The sequence below is a fragment of the Pseudophryne corroboree genome, chromosome 10 (assembly GCF_028390025.1).
Source record: "Pseudophryne corroboree isolate aPseCor3 chromosome 10, aPseCor3.hap2, whole genome shotgun sequence".
Classification (NCBI taxonomy): Eukaryota; Metazoa; Chordata; class Amphibia; order Anura; family Myobatrachidae; genus Pseudophryne; species Pseudophryne corroboree.
Window position 1 is genome coordinate 104,159,336 of NC_086453.1, and position 24,638 is coordinate 104,183,973.

The following is a 24,638-nucleotide window of genomic DNA, read 5'->3' on the forward strand; positions in this document are numbered from 1 at the left end:
TTGTTTACATAAAACATGCAGGAAATAAAAATCTGTTATAGCCAATTAAACAGATTTTAGTTAAGCCATAATTTACCAATCCATCGTTTCTTTCAGAGCCTCTGCAAAAATCCTGCAGTCTGCGGGTGTTTTTTCTACTCACTGGCAGCAAAGGGTCTCCGTATTATGTGCGGCCAGTGGACATGCATAGTCACAGTACAGTAGTTTGACCCGGAGAGGCTTAGTGAAGCCTTTCCGGCTTTGCAAGTCCTCTTTGCCAAGTATAGGTTAATGCCATATTGCAGTAAGCCTCCATACCCATAGAGGTCTATAGGGAAGTATGGGTATCCGTTCGGATGGTCGACCATGTTAAGGTTGACATTGACATGGTCGACACATAAAGAGGTCGACATGGCTTTTAAAAAAACTACAACATTTCATACTTCACCATCCACGTGGACTAGAATTGGAAATAGTAACCTGTGCCGAATGCAGCGGTAGCGGATCGAGGCCGAACCATGCAAGGGCACGTGGTACACTAATTGGGGTCCCTAGTCATGTTACGGAAAAAATGACACCAAAAACAGTTAAAAAAATCCATGTCGACTTTTTCATGTGTCGACCATTAGTCCAGGTCGACCATGTCAATGTCGAACAATAGTGGTCAACCATTCATACCGGAACTGGAGGTATGCGAGTCACACTGCCTAGATGAACACTGGAAAAATCTCTGATTTCCATGGTGTTAAACTTTTAATAAACTGAGAAAAGACCTTTCTTCTGTGAAAACACTGGAGAAAGGACTTTTCTCAACTAAATAAATCTGAGATTTGAGAGTTCGGATTTACCCGGATCTCAAAACGGCATCTTACTGGCTCTCGTATGTCACATGTTTTGGATAGCCAATAAGAAAAATCTGAATAAATCCGAACTTGCGTTAATTTTGACATTAAGAACCAAGTAAATCCGAACCCGCACATTTCTAAAATAAATAGACCTTTCAATGCTGGAAGTACAAAGCCCCAGGGTTACGCCACCCTTATATAATTAAAAAAAAAGTTAAAGCAATGTGTTGCAATTATGTCCCATTTAACCTAATAAGTAAAGTATATTCAAGATCAATTATGATCAAACATCATATTTTCTCTTACGTCCTAGGGGATACTGGTAATCCATTTAGTACCATGGGGTATAGACGAGTCCACTAGGAGCCTTGGACACTAAGAATTTGATAGGGTGCGCTGGCTCCTCCCTCTATGTCCCTCCTACCAGACTCAGTTTAGAAAATGTGCCCGGAGGATCCGGTCACGTCTCTGGAAGCACCTGAAGAGTTTTCTGCATTTATTTTCTGTGTTTGTTATTTTCAGGCAGGACTGAATGGCACCAGCCTGCCTGCTTCGGGGACTTAGGGGGGGGAACGGCCCAACCTCTTGAAGAATTAATGGTCCCGTTCCCCACTGACAGGACATTAGCTCCTGAGGGAACTATTTGCAAGCCCCACCACGGCGAGCGTACATTCCCGCAGCACGTCGCCACCCCTAACAGAGCCAGAAGAAAGAAGACTGGTGAGTACTAAGTCGGCATGAGGGTACGGAGACGCACAGCTTCTGAACGGGGTGGACTGCGTCTCCCACTGTGTAAGGACACAGACGCTGAACAGCGAACATAGTACCCAGACTGGCAACAAAGCCATAAAAGGAGTCTATCTCAATTTTATGCACTCAGACACAACCAGCCAGTATAAAAAAAATAGGATTTTGGTACTTACCAGGTAAATCCTTTTCTTTGAATCCATAGGGGGCACTGGAGTACTCTTGGGATATGGACGGGCGTAGCCGAACAAAGGCACTGAATATTCAAATTTAGGACTCTCCCCCCCCTCCATATCCCCAAGTACCTCAGTGTACTTTGCCAGTGTTTTTTACTGAGCGAACAGGATATAGAGAGGTTGACAATGGAGAATCCCTATAACATAACGGACAACCACAAAGTTGATCCGTAACCTTATTGTCAACTAAACAGTTGACACCTTAACCGATAGAACCTTATAATTTGAGCCAATCGGTGAAAATGTGTTACCATAAGCTCCTTTGAGCTTAATACCCCCCAAGTAAAATTTGTTCACTAAGCTCCCTTGAGCTTAAAACAACCCAGGTAAAACTGCTCTGGGTGGGCGTCCAGTGCCCCCTATGGATTCAAAGAAAAGGATTTACCTGGTAAGTACCAAAATCCTATTTTCTTTATCATCCACTAGGGGTCACTGGAGTACTCTTGGGACGTACCAAAGCTTCCCTCGTGGGCGGGAGAGCTGTTTGATACTTGTAACGGTAGGCAGGCCAAAGCTAAATGCTGATGGCGCCACCATTTATAACGTATAAACGTGCACAAACGTGGTGCACTGAAGGCTATGTAGCCGCGTCGTAGACGCTCCACGACCCGTTGGGTCTGACATTCCCACAGAACCTGTGGGATGAACTATTACTGACGTAGGCGATTGTAACTTAGCCTTAAAGTAAGTCTGACTTGTAGTCATTATTATCCAACTGGATAATGTCTGCTGAGAAACTGGCTAACCCCAGTTTGCAGTATCATATAGAACAAACAACATATTCATATCACGTACTGTAGACGTTTGGTACATATATAAACGCGTAATGCGTGTACCACATTCCGAATTCTAGAATGTGCTGTCCCCACAGGAACCACTATTGGTATATTGATGTGAAGAATACGAAAGCGGATTTCGTCCGAAGATCTGCTTTGTCATGAGAAACTCAAATACGGTGGCTTGGAATACAAGGCACCCAAATATGAAAACAAAACCCTTGCCGAAGCCAAGGCTAGAAGCCAAGGCTAGAAGAAAAATGTTTTCCAAAGTGAGAAACTTAATTCTCATTTGTTGTAAAGGTTCAAAAACTATGAAACTTAATTTCCCTTTGTTGAAAGGGTTCCAAAATATGAAAACTGTAATAAATGTGAACCCAACCTCAAATCGCCTGGCGTTGTAGGTGGGATAAATAGAGTCTGAACTTTGGTGACACCTTGTAGAAAGATGTTTACAGACGCAAATAGAGGCAAACGTCTTTGAAAATACGTTTACCACACAGATACCTGCACTGTTAGTGCAGATGAACTCAGTTTTCCATCCCATCCCGTTTAACAGAATACGGGTACTTGAAGTATGATGTTGGAAACTTCCGAGGTTTACAACCTATGTAAGCACACGAAATTTTTTTAATAATGAGCTGCCTTAAGCGGCTTACTATTTCGTTACATGGTTGGTATAACCGATACTGTAATGCTCTATTTTTTTTTTTTTTTTTTTTTTAAGAGGGCGGTCTTATGGAACGCTTCACGAATTTGCGTGTCATCCTTGCGCAGGGGCCATGCTAATCTTCTCTGTATCGTTCCAATTTTAGTATATGTGCTGCCGAAGCGAGCACTGAACCCTCATCCCGTCAACTGCAGCTGCGGTACATAGATAATAGGTACATAGGTAACTATGGGTAAAAGAACGTTCCCTGATGTAACAGGTTGGACGTATTATAAGCGGGCCAAAATCGTGTGCAAGTATTCCTTGAAAATTCGAGAAGCAAACTTCTCCGAAACCCATGAGATACCACCAGTATGACTGTGACGAAGTGTCTTCTGATCCGTTTTGGCAACGAAGAGAGAAGCGGAAAATGGTGGAGCCAGATACACGATGCTGAATGACCCCATGAATGTGATGTACACATACTGAGCTTTTGTAATTGTGGCGAGATGCCATCATGTATACTTGAGGGTAACCCCCTTCTGTGGACTCACATATGAAACACCTCTGGATTTAATGTCCAGTTTTCAAGATCCAAACCCTGACGGGTGAGATCGTATGTCTAACAGATGTCCACTCACGGATTGATCTCTTGACATTTTCACATAATGGCGTTTTGAGCCATTGAAGATTTGAGTTACCTGCCGCATTGCCATGCGGCTTCTTGGTTCTCACTGGTTGTTGAGTATGCAACTGCCGTTGCTTTGTTTGACTGCTTAAGGGCAGCGTGAGCCAGGCATGAAAAACAAAATTACATGAAACTCACGGTTGTTCCTCTCCACAGAAATCTTTAGTAAAAAGCTAAAGATTTATTCGTTCTGAAGAGAAACCAGAGTCTATCCCTGGTCAGACTGAAAGCGAATCCTTTATTGCATTGTAAAATGCACAGAGTTCTAGGACATGTATCGACAGCCATCTGTCGTGTTTTAGAACCTTTGCGCTGATTGTAACTACAAATCCTGACTCTCTGCGACTGTCGTCCTGAGTATATGCACCCTTGTCCCTCTGTGGGAAACGCGAGTGAAGGGTGGGGACCTAAATTGAAAACACATCTTTATTCTTAATAGGTGAATACACCAATGTACCGCTAGTGTGCGTGTTTTGCACTAATTACTAGATGTACCTTCTTGCTGGTGTAGTAGGTAAAAGTCTTTGATTTACCGTATTTGTAATCTTACCTAGGAATTGACATCGTTTAGACAGAATTAGATGCGATTGTTTTCGAACTTGATCTGCTATCGCAGTATACCTTAATAGCGCAAGTTAGAGGAACTTTGTTAATACATAGTTCTTATGTGAGATGAGCTATCATCCCAACATCACATTGGTAAATACCGGAAGCGATAAGCAACGGTAGACATGAAGATCAAATGCAATTATGCAATTTTGTGGCTCCAATAAGCAAATACTAACTGCAGAAAATCCATTTTCTAACTGTAGTAAATGACTTGCTTATTGATATAGCAACGGAGCTGTTTGGTTTTGCTCAAACAGAGGGGAATAAGTAACTCTGACACTGTTGGCGTACTATTGCCTGGTTTATAAGCCAGCAAAGAGTAAATGATCACCTGCCAAACCCTTCGACAGAAGCAGTTTTGTACTTTAAGCTGTAAATAGCTGAGACATATATGAGTTGAAGTCATGAAACCTCTCAAATGTAACATGTAAAGACACGCTTCCACAATTGTAAAGAGATCATCAAACCACTGGTTTGCTGACTGTAACGTCCTGTCGTTACAAGGCGTGACTAGAACACCGTTACAAGTATACTGTATGCGCTAATGGCTGAATATCATCAAGGGATAAAATGCCGTTACAAGCATATCAAATTTAGGAGCAAACAAGCTCTGGCCTTGTCGCGTTCACTAGCGACAATGGAAATAACCGGCGTTAGCAGAAGCTTTACAGATATACTCTGCAGCTTCTTTTAACAGTGATCGGCATGGTTTCATACATAGCTTCTAGTGACCCAAATGTATCCTGGGTTTTTATAATGTTTGACAGAAACGCATCTACCAATGGCGGATCGCATTCTTTTGGAAACGATTATGTATGATTGTCCAAAACCCCGCACTATCTGAGTGCTGGAGTAATGTACCGTTCTTACTCGTAGTTATTGGTGTGAGATTTGACCTATAATCGTGCATTAAATTATAAGACCAGTGAAATAAACCCTCTGGTACCCAAAGGGAAATTGCCCTTTGGAAAAAAAAAAAAAAAACTGTCTTTTGTTAGAGCTGGCGGAGTAACTCCGAGACTCCGATTACCGCTCTTTTAATTTGAATTGCCACTGTAATATCTTTTAAAGTATTTTTAGTCTGCACTAGAGCCTTATTCGCTATGTAGACAGACAACATAATTGGCAACAGACAGACACTTGCACGATTATATGGCACATATATATATATATATATATATATATATATATGTTATTGCTGATTCATGGTTGTTTCTCTGTACGGAAATCTTTAGGAAACTAAAGTGTTCTTTATGTGAAAAGCAGTTCACATGGGCATATGAAACCCGAACCAAATTCCTATTAACACCCCTGCGCCTTCTGGTGGCTTAAAGATGTAGGGCAGGAATGTTCTAGAATTATCCTGAACAAAAAATTTCCACTAACACCCCTGCGCCTCCTTGTGGAGCAGAGGTGTATGGCCGGAATGTATAACTGGAAAAACAGCAATGATTGAAATGGCCGTCATGCCATGCTTTTACAGAAAATCACAGTACAGGTTACCTGCTGCAGTTTTAATATAGGCTTAATAGCCTATTATACAGATTATACAGTGATAATACAGGTGTATGTAAAATACATGCATTTAGTTAGCCTCTATTAATATGAACACTGCCTGCAGTGTTATTATCTTGCAGTCTTAACAGAAAAGAACAGAAAACATGATTAAACCTGCAATAGGCTATGCCCCTGATAGGCCATTGCTAGGCCAAGCCTCATATATATATTATATATATAAAATGTACTTAACCATATAATCACAGTTGATACTGATATTATACACAGTTGTGCTAGCAAACAGCTTCATTATATATTATATATATAAAATTTACTTAACCATATAATCACAGTTGATACTGATATTATACACAGTTGTGCTAGCAAACAGCTTCATTATATATTATATATATAAAATTTACTTATTATATATATAAATTGTGCTGAAACATATAATTTCCTGATATTATAGCCCATGACTTTAAAATTGCTGCACTGCTTGTGATAGTTTGAGCAGCCTATCTTTAACCCATGCAGCCTTCTGCTGCTGCTATGGGCATTACTCCCCCTCCCTCCCCCCTGCCTCCCCATGTTACCTGCAGCTTACGGGGATCGGGTGCAGGGAAAGGAGGAAAGCGCTGTATATAGCGCCGGGGAGCCGTCCGGAAGAGCGGGCGGCGGCGGCGCCTTCCTACAGCCGTACACAGTCTCCCTGTGTCCGGCCTCAGCGGCGTGCGGTGACTGGAAGAGCGGCCGGCGTCCGTGAGTGACGTGCGGCCGCTCGTTAGCACACGGGTAATCTCGGCGGCGCCTGTGCCGGGGCATCAGCGTAGTGAGAGCGGCCGGCGTCTGAGTGACGTGCGGCCGCTCTGCTCATCGTTCAGGAAGACCTTCAGCGGCGTTTCAGCGGCTAACACTCACACACAGCAGGGCGGCAGCGTGAGCTGACCGCCCTGACACTCATACCTTGTGCCGCCTTCTCCTGGCTGTGACGAGCTTCTCTCTGCAAGCTTTGTTTCAGCCTCCAGCATCTCATCTAGGCTGTAACGGGGCTTCTGCTGTAAGCTCCTTGCAGCTGTAGATTCTTCCAGCTCTTTGTCTCATCCTGGCTGTGACGGAGCTTCTTTCTGTAAGCTTCGTTCAGTTTGCAGGAGACAGTGGCTGCCTGTGGCTGTGAGGGTGCTCTTTGTGAGGACCGACACGCCATGCGCTTGCTTATAGCGCCTGTGGCTGTGAGGGTGCTCTTTGTGAGGACCGACACGCCATCCGCTGCCTTGCAGCGGCACCATCCCGGACCCATGTTTTTCCATAAACTGGGACGGGAAGTGTAAAAATTAAAAATAAAAATAAAAATCTTCTGAAATGTGGCCTTGCCACAAGCCGATGTTCATCTGTGAGCACCGAAAAAACACTGGCAAAGTACACTGAGGTACTTGGGGATATGGAGGGGGGGGAGAGTCCTAAATTTGAATATTCAGTGCCTTTGTTCGGCTACGCCCGTCCATATCCCAAGAGTACTCCAGTGACCCCTAGTGGATGATAAAGAAAGTGGGAAAAACGCGCCATTGGAGGGGCGGGGCTTCACTATGAGTGGATCCAGCAGCTCACCAGCGCCATTTTCCTTCTGCAGCTGACACAGAAGCTGACTGACAGGGACGCACTGCTCCTCCGGAGAGACTCCAGATTACCTCAGCTGTAGCGGGGGTTGGGAGCGGTTAATAGTGTACCAAGTCCCTAATCTAGGTGCTTAGTCTGCGACCCGGCTAAGCTTGGCATTAGCGGTAAGGGCGCCGTGTGTTGGCTCCATACTCTCTCTGTGTCTCCCTGGAAGGGCTCTTTGTGGATTAATTGTGAATTTAACCTTTTCCTGTGTGTGTGTGTGTTGTCACTGTTACAGTGTGTCAGGCAAAGAGTGTGTTTCATGTAAGGCACAGTATTCCACTTCTCCAGGGGGTTCACTAGTGTGTACTCAGTGTAGTGTCCCTTCCCAGGCTAGCGGGGCAGAACCAGCATGGCTGGACTCCATTAGGGGAATGATTTCTAACATTTCTACTAAACTGTCCAGCAATGAGAAAGAGATGCAATACTTAACACAATCTATGACTGAGTTTATGAAAAGAGACTCAGTACCCAAACCAGCGTCTCAGTCCCCTGCCATTTGTCCACAAAAACGCCCATATCCTGCAGTCTGACTGATGATGAGGGGTTAGACATGGAGGAGGGGAAGGTGGACTCAGAGGTGGGGGAGGGTACTCTGTCGCAGGGAATAGAGGCTCTCATAGAGGCTATCCGAGAAGTTCTGCATATCCTTTATAAAAGGTGACAGAGGAGAGTGAGGAATCTTATTTTAATATAAAAATAAAAAAATCCTCAGCCACTTTTCCTGTGTCAAAGGAACTAAATACCCTGTTTGAAGAACCGTGGGTTAATCCTTATAGGAAATTTCAAATCTCTAAAAGGTTGCTATCATCTTTTCCTCCTGAGGATAGGAAAAAATGAGAAAATCCACAGATAGTGGATGCATCAGTATCCAGGCTGTCACAAAAAATTGTACTGCCCGTCTCGGGTGCAGCCTCCCTGAAAGATACGGCTGATCGTAAAATTGAGACCACACCCAAATCCTTGTATACAGCTGCTGGGGTGGCCCAGAGACCCACTATAGCATGTGGGTGGATTACAAGAGCCATTGCCAAATGGTCGGGTAACCTAATTGAGAGGTTAGATACCTTGCCTCAAGGGGAGATTATTTTACTCCTGCAACATATACAGGACTCTGCAAACTTTATAGTGGAAGCCATAAAAGAAATAGGCTTGCTTAGTGCACGCACCACTGCTATGGCAGTGTCAGCACGCAGGGGCTTATGGCTACGCCAGTGGACTGCTGACAGACTACAGGAAAGGCATGGAAGACCTGCCCTTCACAGGAGAGGCCTTATTTGGAGATGAACTAGACAAATGGATCTCCAAAGCTACTGCGAGTAAGTCCGCATATCTTTCTTCTGCAGCTCCCCCAGCTAGGAAGGCTTACTCAGGTCCCAATTTACAATCCTTTAGGATGGCCCAGTTTAGGGGAAAACCCAGAGGTTCTTCTACAGACACCATAGGCGCTAGAGGTAAACCACGCAAACCAGCAACTGCCGGTTCACAGGAACAGAGCTCAAGCTCTGCTTCCTCAAAATCTTCAGCATGATGGTGGACCGTGATGCATGGAAGGCTGGCAGGTGGGAGCCCGACTAAAATTCCTCAGTCACATATGGGCAACATCATGCCAGGATCCCTGGGTCAAAGATCTTATTGCCCAGGGCTACAGACTGGAGTTTCAGGAACTCCCGCCTGACAGATTCTTCAAATCAGGCTTACCAGCTTCTCAAGAGGAAAGTATAACTTTACAGACGCCATTCATAAACTGTTACAGACTTGGGTCGTTGTTCCAGTTCCACCTCATCTGCAAAAAAAGGGGAACCATTACAATTTGTTTGTAGTAACGAAACCAGACGGTTCGGTAAGACCGATTCTGAACCTCAAGTCGTTGAACCCGTACTTACGAGTGTTCAAATTCAAGATGGAGTCTCTGAGAGCGGTGATCTCAGGTCTGGAGGAGGGGGAATTCCTTGTGTCTCTGGATATCAAGGATGCGTACCTTCACATTCCGATCTGGCCGCCTCGTCAGGCTCATCTATGGTTTGCACTGCAGGACTGTCACTACCAGTTCCAGGCCCTGCCATTTGGTCTCTCCACAGCACCGAGAGTGTTCACCAAAGTGATGGCAGAGATGATGTTTATAATCCGCAAACTGCGAGTGAACATAATTCCATACCTGGACGATCTTGTGATAAAGGCACCGTCCAGGGAGCGGTTGTTGGACAGCATTGGCCTCTCAACCAGACTACTCCTGGATCATGGGTGGATTCTGAACTTACCAAAATCTCACCTGGCACCAACACAGAGGCTTCCTTTCCTGGGAATGATACTAGACACAGGCTATAGTAATCCAGTCAATGGTTCGGGCTGTCCTGAAGCCAACCCGGATCTCAGTACATCTGTGCTTTCGCCTTCTGAGGAAAATGGTGGCCTCTCATGGGGCGCTTCAGTATGGAAGGTTTCATGCGAGGCCCTTCCAGCTAGATCTATTGAATAAATGGTCGGAATCGCATCTTCACATGCACCAGAGGATCAGTCTGTGGCCAAGAGCCAGGATCTCCCTATCTGTGGTGGTTACATACTTCTCACCTCATCGAGGCTCGGAGGTTCGGGATTCAGAATTGGATTCTGCCAACCACAGACGCAAACCTCAGAGGTTGGGGAGCAGTCACCCGGGGGTGCAGTTTCAAGGAAGATGGTCAAGTCAGGAAGTCGTCCTTCCAATAAACATCCTGGAACTCAGGGCTATCTACAACGCCCTTCTGCATGCCTCATCTCTACTTCAAAATCAGGCCATTCAGGTCCAGTCGGACGATGTGACGGCGGTAACGTACATAAACCGACAGGGCGGAACGAAAGCAGAGCAGCAGTGTCAGAGGTGTCAAGAATTCTCCTCTGGGCGGAAAGACACACCGTGGCATTGTCGGCGGTCTTCATTCCGGGAGTAGACAGCTGGGAAGCAGACTTCCTCAGCAGACACGACCTGCACCCAGGCGAATGGGGCCTTCACCCGGAGGTGTTCCATTGGTTAACACATCGGTGGGGATATCCACAGATCGACATGATGGCCTCTCGACTCAACAAGAAGCTCAAGCGGTATTGTTCCAGGTCGAGAGACCCACAGGCAGTGGCGGTAGACGCTCTGAAAACTCTGTGGGTCTACCAGCTTGTGTACGTGTTTCCTCCACTTCCTCTGATCCCAAGAATTCTAAAGAGAATAAAAAGGGAAAAGGTTCAAGCAATACTCATTGCTCCGGACTGGCCGCGAAGGGCCTGGTACACGGATCTTCTCGAGATGCTGATCAAAGAGCCATGGCCTCTACCTCTCCGCAGGGATCTTCTGCAACAGGGTCCGTTCGTCTATCAAGACTTACCGTGGCTATGTTTAACAGCATGGAAGTTGAACGGCTTATTCTAGCCAGGAGAGGGATTCCTGACAAGGTCATCCCGACTATGATCCAAGCCAGGAAGGGGGTAACGTCTAAACATTACCACCGTATATGGAATAAGTATGTCTCTTGGTGTGAAAGCAGACAATATTCTGCGGTGGAATCTCATCTGGGATGTTTCCTATTTTTTCTGCAGTCGCGAGTAGATGTGGGCCTACGTCTAGGCTCCATAAAAGTCCAGATTTCAGCCTTGTAAATTTACTTTCAGTAACAATTGGCTTCTCTCCCTGAGGTCCAGACGTTCTTGAAGGGGGTTTTGCTCATCCAACCTCCCTTTGTGCCTCCCACGGCACCTTGGGATCTCAACTTGGTTCTGCACTTCCTCTAATCGGACTGGTTTGAACCGTTACAGGTGGTGGATGTAAAGACCGTCACACTGCTGGCCTTGGCTTCAGCAAGACATGTGTCGGAGCTGGGGGCATTGTCTTACAAGAGCCCCTACTTAAAGTTTGCATGAGGACAGAGCTGAACTCAGGACTCGTCAGCAATTTCTATCTAAGGTGGTGTCCTCATTTCACATCAACCAACCTATTGCGGTTCCAGTTGCTATGGACACCTCTGCTACGTCAAAGTCTTTGGATGTTGTGAGGGCTTTGAAAGTGTATGTAGAGAGGACAGCTCGTCACAGGAAATCGGACTCGCTGTTCGTTCTTTATGATCCCAATGAAATTGGGTGTCCTGCTTCAAAGCAGTCAATTGCCCGCTGGATCAGGCTCACTATCTGGCATGCTTATTCCACAGCAGGCTTGCCGGTTCCATAATCTATACAGGCCCATTCTACTAGGTCGGTGGGTTCTTCTTGGGCAGCTGCCCGGGGTGTCTCAGCTTTACAGCTCTGCCGAGCAGCTACTTGGTCAAGTTCGAACACGTTTGCAAAGGTTTACAAGTTCGATACTTTAGCCTCTGAGGACCTTCAGTTTGATCAATCAGTTCTGCAGGAACCTCAGCACTCTCCCACTCGGTTTGGGAGCTTTGCTACTTCCCAATGGTACTAAATGGATTGCCAGTATCCCCTAGGACGCAAGAGAAAATAGGATTTTAATTACCTACTGGCAAAACCTTTTCTTGTAGTCCGTAGGGGATACTGGGCACCCACCCGGTGCTTCGTTCTTCCTGCACTGTTACTTTGTTCAGTAATGTTGTTTGGTTCAGCTGTTGCTGTTCCTGGTTTCAAGTTTGGTTAGTAATGGTATGGCTTTTCTGTTGTTTTGTGTGTGCTGGTTCGTAATCTCACCACTTTCCTTTTTCTATATCCTTCTCTAAAAGTATGTCCATCTCCTCGGGCACAGTTTCTAAACTGAGTCTGGTAGGAGGGGCATAGAGGGAGGAGCCAGCGCACACTATCAAATTCTTAAAGTGCCCAAGGCTCTTAGTGGACCCGTCTATACCCCATGGTACTAAATGGATTCCCAGTATCCCCTACGGACTATGAGAAAAGAATTTACCGGTAGGTAATTAAAATCCTATTTTCCAATGGTGGATATTTAACAAATAGTTGAGAAAATTAGAAATTCAAAAGATATTTAAGCAAAACAAGATGTACTTACTCATTCTTCCAAGTTCTGTAAAGAACAAAAATAAATCATCAGGTAGATCCTTTGGAATAAATCTATGTGCAAGTCCAGGTAATAACATTCTGGAAAAAAAAGAATAAAACAAGTACGGTATATATTACGCAACTTTACTGCATTTTTCTCTTGTATAATTTCCCAATATTTCTGCACACATTGTTATCACATACACACATATATACACACACAGTATACACACATTCTCCCCAAGAGGGCAGCAGCAGAGCAGCTCCTCGCCCTAGCCTGGAGGGGCGGAGCTTCTATGCGATTGACCTCTGTGGATAGAAGGAAAGGACTGAGGAAATGGAAGGGGGTGGCCACCACACTGCCTGTATGTTTCATATCACTGAATGCAGATACCGGACAGCCTTGAAGGTTCTTCTAACAAGTCTCCAAACCTCCCCTCTTCCCTTACAACACATCACACTACACTGCTCTGGACTCTATGGAGTGCAATCAGTGACATGGAACATGCAGGCAGTGTGGTGGCCACACCTTCCCTCTCTTTCAGTCATCTCCTCCTACCCCGAGTTCCCGCTCTCAGCACAGAGAGCCAGCGCCTTCCGTCCCCAGCGGCGCCTGGCGCTCAAGCTCCACTCGTTCCACCCTCGCTACGCCCCTGGCTGAATATGCTGCATTTTAAAAAGGTGCTGAATCAATTAGTCAAGTAAGCCGCAAAATTGTGTGTTAAGTCTCGGAAGGCTAATTCTGCTTGCATGGAAGTGCAAGTAGAATCAGCCTACCATAACTGGCTGAAAAAAAAAAAAAAGCTTGCGTGTTTCTGAATCTGGCCCTAAGTCTCCTCTCCCTTCTGCCTCTAAACAGTTTCCTTTAGTGCTATACCCCATTCCTCAGTAACATTATCGCGCATCAGCACAATTACATCAGTGAAACAGACAAGCCTGCCGCTGTATTTAGTCATTGAGGTGGTGGTGGGTGAATGGTGATGCATAAATATGACCTCTTGTTTGGCCCGATTCCTGGTCAGCACAGATCTCTATACACAATACAACTCCCCTACCTCTTACAGCTGCACCAATGCTTGCACAACTCTTGCCTCAAATGCTTGAAGCTATGAGAGTAGAAAGTAGCTCTAGAAGTTTAACTCAGGCAGAACACTCCATAACCCACCTTCACCAGAACCTAGAAACTGCTGGCCTTTAAAAGATCCATTGTTTTAATTTAAAAAAAAGTTGTTTAATAGGGCTTACATAAGTGCAGAATGGTCCAAATGTGGCTTCACTCCATTGAGCATGGATATCAGCATAGCTGACAAACACATTGGCCAGGCCCTCCACACATTAAGGTCCCACAGCCATCATACCCCGTGATAGCTATACTTCCACCACTGGACAGAAAATACTTCAAAACCATTAAACCGCCGTGGAAAACAACTTAAATTCCTTACCTTGGAAACTCGTCATTGTCTATGTAAACCATTCCATTACTCTCTGTGTTTTGGAAGCTGGTGAATGTGCCATCAGATAACGGCAGCAGTTGAAGGTTCAGTAGCTCACTGTGAAGTCCATCACTGATAACATACTTGAGAAGCAACAGTTTTTTTTCATTTGAAAAGACAAGCCAATCATCCATATGCAAGAATTTTCTTACAAGGCCTGGAGACACAATATTAAATCTTGCCATGCTGCTCTTAGCCAACTGAATCGTTGAGTAGACATGTTCAGGAACTTTAACAAGTGGAACATTCAGCAGCAGAAGCAGTTCCTCTAATAAATCACAGGTTTCACCATTTTCAATTTGCAAAAATACAGCTTGCGCTGCATTTATCCACTGGGTTTCGTCAATTGTCTGAAATACGCTCTCTTTCACCAGCAAAAGGGCCAACTCTTTTACAAGATCATGCCATCTGCCCTTATGTGCGGTCATCTCTGGATCTGGCCAAATGTTGTATGCCATCTCTGCTGACAGTTTTGACAGCTTCACTAAAGATACTGCATTCTTAATTGCATATCTATAAAGTAAAGGCAATATCTGTTCTACCAGCATATGGTTCCATTTCGCAGCTTCATCGTGCTGTTGATCAATTTCAAGCCACTTTAGGCCTCTCCTGTCATCAGTTAAGTCAAAACATCCATTGATGAGGCATGGAAGACCTGTCCTGTTTTCCTCTTTGTCTGGAAGTGGCAGAACACAACTTAAACGGCCTCCAAATAAATCCATGCAGGGCTTAGATAATGGGTACGCCAAGTCAAGTGTAGGCCTGTTACACAGTTTGTAACTTAACTCTGTAAGTTCCGGAAAGAGATTTTCTTGAACTGTGCTAGCCGTCACCAACCATTTGCATTCCTCCTCTGCTTTACCATAGCACTTTAGAGAAGTAACTTTAAAATGTGTTTCAATGTTAAGATCAGCTGTCTCTGACACAAATGTTTCCTCAGTACATACATTAACTGTGAGCAAAGGTAGGAGTACTCCATCTCTGTCAATTTTCTTTAACGATACACTTTTAATATGTCGAAGGAAAAGAAGGCTAATGCTAGCATCCTTCATGAAAGACTCAAAGAGTTCTTGAACCCTGTCTGTACTATAGATATTATCAGATATTTCAGAAGGACATAGTCGAAGAGGGAAGCGAAAAAGAGTCCCATTGAAATAGCCAGAATTGAGAATGTCCTCCCAACAACCTTCATCAAGGGCTTCCAATGCCAGTTGGAATGGTTGAAACTGGTCTTTGAATTCTTCTACACATTTCCGTCCTCTCTCAATGTTCCACAAACATCCTCCTCTTTGAAGAATCTTTTCCTGTGGATCCAGGATCCCAAGATATTTCCCACTGAAGATGGTTGGATGGTCTGTGGATTAAAAAAACACACAAATAAACAGAGCACCCTTCTAAAAATCTATTAGCTTTCGCAATGTGCTAAATATACAACTACTGCCTGTAATCTCCAGCAATGCCAGGTATTTATTTTTTCTTTCCTTCTATCGCCACCATCACTACTGTTTCTCTTCCAATGATACTAAATTGCCACCTCACTCTCTCCTTTTCCTGTATATCCAGGACACTGGTCGGAGTGGTCAGAGTTCATACCAACTGACACTACATTCCAAAGTTATGAAATCATTTTTATCAACAGTCGACTTATTATTATTACATTTCATTTATAGGGCACCACAAGTGCAGACATTAGAACAATACAGGGTACACAGAAATTAACAATACAGTAACAGAAAAACTAAAACAGAGCACAGGTAACAATTAGCAACACAATTCTCAGGACACACTACAGCCGAGATGAAAGAAAGCAAAGGAGTAGTCGGCATAGTACTAAGGGCAGGCAGCCACTGGAAGAGATCAACAGTAATAAGCAAGAGTAGATGCACTTATAGACATTCGCTATGTAGTAGAGAGCTGTAATTGAAGTGTGAGAGGAGAGGGTTGCGAGAACAGAAGAGAAGAGGGCTCTGCTCCAAGGAGCTCAAAATCTAGGGGGTCTGGGGAGAAAGACAGGTGACATGAGGTGCGAGCAAGCAAAAGACAGCCTGATGGTAGAAAGTAAGCAAGGCATAGACGGCTAATACATTAGTTAGTGGGTTGTGAGAGTGGCTTTGAAACTAGGTTATGTGGAAGGGTACACTTTGATGAACAGGTGAGTTTTCAGTGCCCGTTTGAAGCTTTGCTAGCTTTGCGAGGGATCTCGTTCCAGTGAAGGGGGGCAGCGCGGGTAAAATCTTGGATTAGCGCATGGGATGCAGTGATCAGGATAGAGGAGAGGCGACGGTCATTGGCCGACCGAAGTTGGCGGGAGGGAGTATGTAGGGAGATGAGGTTGGAGAAGTAGGGAGCAGTGGAGTTAGAGATGGCCTTGTACTTGAGGGTGAGGAGTTTGAAGAGGATTCTGTAGGGAAATGGGAGCCAGTGCAAGTTTTGTTAAAGGGGAGTGGCAGATGTAGAGTGGCGGGAGAGGACAATAAGTCGAGCTGCAGAGTTGAGAACAGATCGGAGTGGAGCGAGATTGGAGCATGGAAGGCCAGTGAGGAGACTGTTGCAATAGTCGTACCATGAGATGAACAGTGAGTGGATAATAAGTCTAGTCGCACTCTGGGAGAGGAACAGCCTGATCCGAGCAATGCTGTGTAGCTGGAACCAACAGGATTAAGCCAGAGACTGAAAGTGGGGGGTGAAGGAGAGGGAGGAGTCAAGTGTGACACCCAAGCAGTGGAGTTGGGGAACAGGGAGGATGATGGTGTTGTCAACAGTGAACAGATATTAGGGAGGGTGGAGACCCTGGATGGGGGAAAGTTGAGTTCGGTTTTGTCCATGTTGAGCTTCAGGGAGCATTCAGACATCCAGGAGGAGATGGCGGAGAGGCAGCTGGATACCAGAGAGAGGACAGAGTGGGAGAGGTCAGGAGAGGTATTGAAAGTCGAAGGAGCTTATGAGAAGCATCCAGGGAAGAGGTGTACAGCGACAATAGAAGGGAGCCCAGGAAAGAGCCCTGTGGGACACAGACAGGGAGGATGGAAGAGGCTGAGGTGGAGCCGGAGGCAGACTCCAAGAAGGAGCGGTTAGTGAGGTAAGAGGTGAACCAGGCAAGGGCAGTGCTGGAGAGGCCAATGGTCTGGTGGGTGTGGAGAGGATGATCCACAGTATCAAAGGCAGCAGAGAGGTCCAGGAGGATGAGCAGAGAGAAGTGGCCCCTGGATTTGACCAAAAACAGGTCATTGGTAACTTTGACAAGGGCAGTTTCAGTGGAGTGTAGGTGGTGAAAGCCAGATTGAAGAGGATCAAGGATGGAGTTGTCAGAGAGATAGTGTATACACACCTTTCAAGTAATTTGAAAGCAAATGGAAGAGAAATGGAGCAGTAACCAGCAGGTGAGGAAGAGTCAAGGTTTGGTTTTTAAGAATAGGTGAGACAAGAGCATGTTTGAATGGCGAGGGAAAGATGCTGGTAGAGAGTGATAGTTAGAAGAGATGAACAGGTGGGAGCAGACAGTGGGGGAGAGGGATTGGAGGAAGCAGGAAGGGAGGGGTCCAGGTTGAGGGGGTGGTAGGATAAGCTGAGGGAGTGGTCTTCCATGTCTGTGGTGTGGTGGCAGGGACACGAGATGGGATGGCTGGAGGGAGAGGATGGTGGGGGCAGCGGGGCTGATGAGGGGAGATGGGAGGAGATTTCATGACAGATGGCTTCAATTTTGGATGTGAGGAGATTTCATGATGGATTGCTTCAAAGGGTCGAAGGAGAGTGTTGAAAGTATCAAAGAGGTGGCGGGGACTGGAGGAGCAAGATTTCCTCCAGAGATACTCGGCAGTGCGTGAGCATTTTTGCAGGAAACAGGTCAGTTTGGAGTGCCAGGGTTGGGGATTAAAACGGCGGAAGGGAGCAGAGAAGATTGGGCAGCAGATTATAGTGCGGCGGTAATAGTGGAGTTATAGAAGGAGGCTGCCTGGTTGGGGAAGGCCATGGTGGATAGAGGAGAAATTAGTTTATCGAGGGAGGATAGGACAGCGGGGTCAAGAGATTGTGTCTATTGACGGTGGGTCTGGGTGTAGGGAGGAGAGGAGGGGTAGAGAGGATAAAAGAGTAGATGATGGTCAGAGAGAGGGAAGGGGGAGTTGGAGAAGTCAGATAGATCACACCGGTTGGTGAAGAAAAGGTCAATGGAGTGGCCAAGACTGAGTTGGGGTAGAGGTCGATAGAGAGGGCAAGAAGATTAGTGGATGCTGGTTTAGTGATGTCAATAGGGATGTTAAAGTCACCGAGGATGATAGAGGGGAGGTCAGAGGAGAGGAAGTGGGTAAGTCAGGCAGCAAACTTGTCAAGGAATGGGGAGGTTGGGCCCTAAAATTAGCTCAAACTCACTATTAATTACCCAGTTCTGCAACCACTAAGATTTGTTTACAAAGGTTACATGCAGAGTCTCTTCAATTACTGGCCCCCATGTAATGTTGGAGATAAACTCCTGTAGCAACTTCCTTCGGTTGTCTGTTCAATACCTTTTCCAATCGATTGGGAGTCCCAAAAAGCAGACAAGACGCAAGGTTATGTCCAGCAAAATGAGGCTGCATTGGTTTATTTGTCTAGGATTTTTATAGGCAAAAATGTGATTACACAAGCACTTTATGTGCATCACAAACAAAACCTAAGAATCATTTCTGAAAGACAAGGGACCTTGTTAGATGCGCTTGTGCTTGCCCCCCTCCTTCCTGTCCTTGGGAATGAGTCCATACTCCCTCAGTAGACTGTCTCACAGTATGTTCTAGTAAATCAACCTAACCTTGTAGTGACAGATAATTCTAACCTATGAAATGTCAGCATTACTTATAACTTCTTAGCAAAAACATTTCTAAAATGGTTACTGTTATGCAAAATAGCTGATAGCTGCTTTAGCATTATGCTGTCTCTTTCAACTTATCTCAAAATATTTACAATAACCAGATTGATTGTAATCCGAAAAATGATCTGCCTTAAAGCTGTGTACACACTTGTCTAATCCCAGGGAGATCAGATTTATACAATCCTTCTGCAGACCTGCTCGCAGATTCTACAGCCAATCCTCGCTACACACTGGTCTGCTGAAAAAAAACTGGACAAATCTGTGACCAATTCTGCTGAAAATTTTAATTTGGCTGTGGGAGAAGGGGGATATATCAATGATACATTTATTTTATTATGGTCAAGGGGGGATGGGGAGAGCATTTTAATGTTCTTAAAAAAAAAAAAAGTGGTTCCCCCCCCCAAAAGGCATAACAGTCGTCCCCCTTTGAGCCAACCATGGTCCAAACAATCAGGGGAACAAAACAAGTAGGGGTCCCCCCGTATTTAATGAACCAGCAACGGGTTCTTGGAGCTGGCCCTGGTTCTGAAAAATAAGATTTTACTCACCGGTAAATCTATTTCTCGTTGTCCGTAGTGGATGCCGGGAACTCCGAAAGGACCATGGGGAATAGCGGCTCCGCAGGAGACTGGGCACAACTAAAGAAAGCTTTAGGTCACCTGGTGTGCACTAGCTCCTCCCACTATGACCCTCCTCCAAGCCTCAGTTAGGATACTGTGCCCGGAAGAGCTGACACAATAAGGAAGGATTTTGAATCCCGGGTAAGACTCATACCAGCCACACCAATCACACCGTATAACTCGTGATACTATACCCAGTTAACAGTATGAAAACACTGAGCCTCTCAACAGATGGCTCAACAATAACCCTTTTGTTAACAATAACTATGTACAAGTATTGCAGACAATCCGCACTTGGGATGGGCGCCCAGCATCCACTACGGACTACGAGAAATAGATTTACCGGTGAGTAAAATCTTAATTTTCTCTAACGTCCTAGTGGATGCTGGGAACTCCGAAAGGACCATGGGGATTATACCAAAGCTCCCAAACGGGCGGGAGAGTGCGGATGACTCTGCAGCACCGAATGAGAGAACTCAAGGTCCTCCTCAGCCAGGGTATCAAATTTGTAGACCCAGCTGAAATTCTTCTGTTGGGGCCTTTCTGGCCTCACACCAAGCAACATATTTCCGCCATATGCGGTGATAATGTTTTGCAGTTGCATCTTTCCTGGCTTTAATCAGCGTAGGAATGACTTTCTCTGGATTGCCCTTTTCCTTTAGGATCCGGCGTTCAACCGCCATGCCGTCAAACGCAGCCGCGGTAAGTCTTGGAACAGACAGGGCCCCTGCTGCAGCAGGTCCTGTCTGAGCGGCAGAGGCCATGGGTCCTCTGAGATCATCTCTTGAAGTTCCGGGTACCACGCTCGTCTTGGCCAATCCGGAACCACGAGTATTGTTCTTACTCCTCGTTTTCTTATTATTCTCAGTACCTTTGGTATGAGAGGCAGAGGAGGGAACACATAAACTGACTGGTACACCCACGGTGTCACTAGAGCGTCCACAGCTATCGCCTGAGGGTCCCTTGACCTGGCGCAATATATCTCTAGTTTTTTGTTTTGGCAGGACGCCATCATGTCCACCTGTGGCCGTTCCCAATGATTTACAATCAGTGTGAAGACTTCTTGATGAAGTCCCCACTCTCCCGGGTGGAGGTCGTGCCTGCTGAGAAAGTCTGCTTCCCAGTTGTCCACTCCCGGAATGAACACTGCCGACAGTGCTAGTACGTGATTTTCCGCCCATCGGAGAATCCTTGTGGCTTCTGCCATTGCCATCCTGCTTCTTGTGCCGCCCTGTCGGTTTACATGGGCGACTGCCGTGATGTTGTCTGACTGGATCAGTACCGGCTGGTGTAGAAGCAGGGGTTTTGCCTGACTTAGGGCATTGTAAATGGCCCTTAGTTCCAGAATATTTATGTGTAGGGAAGTCTCCTTGGAAGTTTCTTCCCTGTGTGACTGCCCCCCAGCCTCGAAGGCTGGCATCCGTGGTCACCAGGACCCAGTCCTGTATGCCGAATCTGCGGCCCTCTAGAAGATGAGCACTCTGCAGCCACCACAGCAGAGACACCCTGGTTCTTGGAGACAGGGTTATTAGGCGATGCATCTGAAGATGCAATCCGGACCATTGGTCCAACAGGTCCCACTGAAAGATTCTGGCATGGAACCTGCCGACAGGAATTGCTTCGTAAGAAACCACCATCTTTCCCAGGACTCGCGTGCAGTGATGCACCGACACCTGTTTTGGTTTCAGGAGGTCTCTGACTAGAGATGACAACTCCTTGGCTTTCTCCTCCGGGAGAAACACATTTTTCTGGACTGTGTCCAGAATCATACCCAGGAACAGTAGACGTGTCGTCGGAACCAGCTGTGACTTTGGAATATTCAGAATCCAACCGTGCTGGTGTAGCACCTCCTGAGATAATGCTACTCCTACCAACAACTGCTCTCTGGATCTCGCCTTTATTAGGAGATCGTCCAAGTACGGGATAATTAAAACTCCCTTTTTCCGAAGGAGTATCATCATTTCCGCCGTTACCTTGGTAAACACCCTCGGTGCCGTGGACAGTCCAAACGGCAGCGTCTGGAATTGGTAATGGCAATCCTGTACCACAAATCCGAGGTACTCCTGGTGAGGATGGTAAATGGGGACATGCAGGTAAGCATCCTTGATGTCCAGGGATACCATGTAATCCCCCTCGTCCAGGCTTGCAATAACCGCCCTGAGCGATTCCATCTTGAACTTGAATTTTTTTATGTACGTGTTCAAGGATTTCCAATTTAAAATGGGTCTCACCGAACCGTCCGGTTTCGGTACCACAAACAGTGTGGAATAGTAACCCCGTCCTTGTTGAAGTAGGGGCACCTTGATTATCACCTGCTGGGAATACAGCTTGTGAATTGCCGCTAGCACAGCCTCCCTGTCTGAGGGAGTAATCGGCAAGGCCGATTTTAGGAACCGGTGGGGTGGAGACGCCTCGAATTCCAGTTTGTACCCCTGAGATACTATTTGAAGGATCCAGGGATCCACCTGTGAGCGAGCCCACTGATCGCTGAAATTTTTGAGGCGGCCCCCCACCGTACCTGGCTACGCCTGTGGAGCCCCACCGTCATGCGGCGGACTTGGAAGAAGCGGGGGAGGACTTTTGCTCCTGGGAATCTGCTGTTTGTTGCAGCCTTTTTCCCCTACCTCTGCCTCTGGACAGAAAGGACCCGCCTTTTCCTCGCCTGTTTTTCTGGGTCCGAAAAGGACTGTACCTGATAAAACGGCGCCTTCTTAGGCTGTGAGGGAACATGGGGTAAAAACGCTGACTTCCCAGCTGTTGCTGTGGAAACTAGGTCCGAGAGACCATCCCCGAATAACTCCTCACCCTTATAAGGCAAAACTTCCATGTGTCTTTTAGAATCAGCATCCCCTGTCCACTGCCGAGTCCATAAGCCTCTCCTAGCAGAAATGGACAATGCACTTATTTTAGATGCCAGCCGGCAGATCTCCCTCTGTGCATCTCTCATGTATAAGACTGAGTCTTTTATATGCTCTATGGTTAGCAGAATAGTGTCCCTGTCTAGGGTGTCAATATTTTCTGACAGGGAATCTGACCACGCAGCAGCAGCACTGCACATACATGCTGACGCAATAGCTGGTCTAAGTATAATGCCTGAGTGTGTATATACAGACTTCAGGATCGCCTCCTGCTTCCTATCTGCAGGCTCCTTGAGGGCGGCCGTATCCAGAGACGGTAGTGCCACCTTTTTAGACAAACGTGTGAGCGCTTTATCCACCCTAGGAGGTGTTTCCCAACGTGCCCTATCCTCTGGCGGGAAAGGGAACGCCATTAGAAACTTTTTAGAGATTACCAATCTTTTATCGGGGAAAGCCCACGCTTCTTCACACACCTCATTTAATTCTTCCGATGGGGGAAAAACTACGGGTAGTTTTTTCTCCCCAAACATAATACCCTTTTTAGTGGTACCTGTGTTTATATCAGAAATGTGTAACACCTCTTTCATTGCCTCAATCATGCAACGAATGGCCTTAGTGGACATTAGATTAGACTCATCATCGTCGACACTGGTATCAGTATCCGTGTCGACATCTGCGTCTGCCATCTGAGGTAGTGGGCGTTTTAGAGCCCCTGATGGCCTTTGAGACGCCTGGGCAGGCATGAGCTGAGAAGCCGGCTGTCCCGCATTTGGCATGTCGTCAAATTTTTTGTGTAAGGAGTCGACACTTGCACGTAATTCCTTCCATAAGACCATCCACTCAGGTGTCTGCCCCGCAGGGGGTGACATCACTTCTATAGGCATCTGCTCCGCCTCCACATAATTTTCCTCATCAAACATGTCGACACAGCCGTACCGACACACGGCACACACACAGGGAATGCTCTAACAGAGGACAGGACGCCACAAAAGCCCTTTGGGGAGACAGAGTGAGAGTATGCCAGCACACACCAGAGCGCTATATAATGCAGGGACTAACTGAATTATGTCCCCTATAGCTGCTATTATATATACTGCGCCTAAATTTAGTGCCCCCCCTCTCTTTTTAACCCTTTTCTGTAGTGCAGACGGCAGGGGAGAGCCAGGGAGCTTCCTTCCAGCGGAGCTGTGAGGGAGAAATGGCGCCAGTGTGCTGAGGGAGATAGCTCCGCCCCTTTTTCGCAGACTTTTCTCCCGCTTTTTAATGGATTCTGGCAGGGGTATTTATCACATATATAGCCTCTGGGGCTATATATTGTGATATATTTGCCAGCCAAGGTGTTTTTATTGCTGCTCAGGGTGCCCCCCCCCCAGCGCCCTGCACCCTCAGTGACCGGAGTGTGAAGTGTGTATGAGGAGCAATGGCGCACAGCTGCAGTGCTGTGCGCTACCTTGGTGAAGACTGATGTCTTCTGTCGCCGATTTTCCGGACCTCTTCTTGCTTCTGGCTCTGTAAGGGGGACGGCGGCGCGGCTCCGGGAACGAACACCAAGGCCAGTTCCATGCGGTCGATCCCTCTGGAGCTAATGGTGTCCAGTAGCCTAAGAAGCCCAAGCTAGCTGCAAGCAGGTAGGTTCGCTTCTTCTCCCCTTAGTCCCTCGGTGCAGTGAGCCTGTTGCCAGCAGGTGTCTCTGTAAAATAAAAAACCTAACATATACTTTCTTTCTAGAAGCTCAGGAGAGCCCCTAGTGTGCATCCAGCTCGGCCGGGCACAAAGATCTAACTGAGGCTTGGAGGAGGGTCATAGTGGGAGGAGCCAGTGCACACCAGGTGACCTAAAGCTTTCTTTAGTTGTGCGCAGTCTCCTGCGGAGCCGCTATTCCCCATGGTCCTTTCGGAGTTCCCAGCATCCACTAGGACGTTAGAGTCCAGGAGGGAAACATTCTCCAAATGAAGAGAAGCAATAGGACACGAGGACATGCCCTGAGACTGGAGGGGGGGAGGTTCAGGGGAAATTTGCGGAAAAATTATTTCACAGAAAAGGTAGTGGACAAGTGGAATAGCCTCCCATCAGAGGTGGTAGAGGCTAAGACAGTAGAGCAATTTAAACATGCATGGGATAGACATAAGGATATCCTTACAAAGAAATAAGGATCAAATAAGGTTAGTGAT

At 46.3% G+C, this 24,638-nt stretch overlaps 1 protein-coding gene and 2 non-coding genes across 4 annotated transcripts in view; all 3 read right to left on the reverse strand.

The window, feature by feature from the left end:
* The window catches only part of LOC134966157 (sacsin-like), a 247,483-nt gene that overhangs the window by 12,597 nt on the left and 210,248 nt on the right, over nucleotides 1–24,638 (reverse strand). For both annotated transcript variants that reach the window (XM_063942692.1, XM_063942691.1), the window contains exons 7-8: nucleotides 14,096–15,500; nucleotides 12,664–12,752 (exon numbers count right to left, since the gene is read on the reverse strand). In XM_063942692.1, the coding sequence (XP_063798762.1) occupies nucleotides 12,664–12,752; nucleotides 14,096–15,500 (1,494 nt within the window). The remainder of the gene's footprint in view (nucleotides 1–12,663; nucleotides 12,753–14,095; nucleotides 15,501–24,638) is intronic.
* On the reverse strand, nucleotides 3,316–3,422 carry LOC134967973 (U6 spliceosomal RNA). Its single transcript, XR_010189284.1, has one exon. It is a non-coding gene; the product is annotated as a U6 spliceosomal RNA (small nuclear RNA).
* On the reverse strand, nucleotides 4,016–4,130 carry LOC134967933 (U5 spliceosomal RNA). The gene has a single exon (XR_010189266.1). It is a non-coding gene; the product is annotated as a U5 spliceosomal RNA (small nuclear RNA).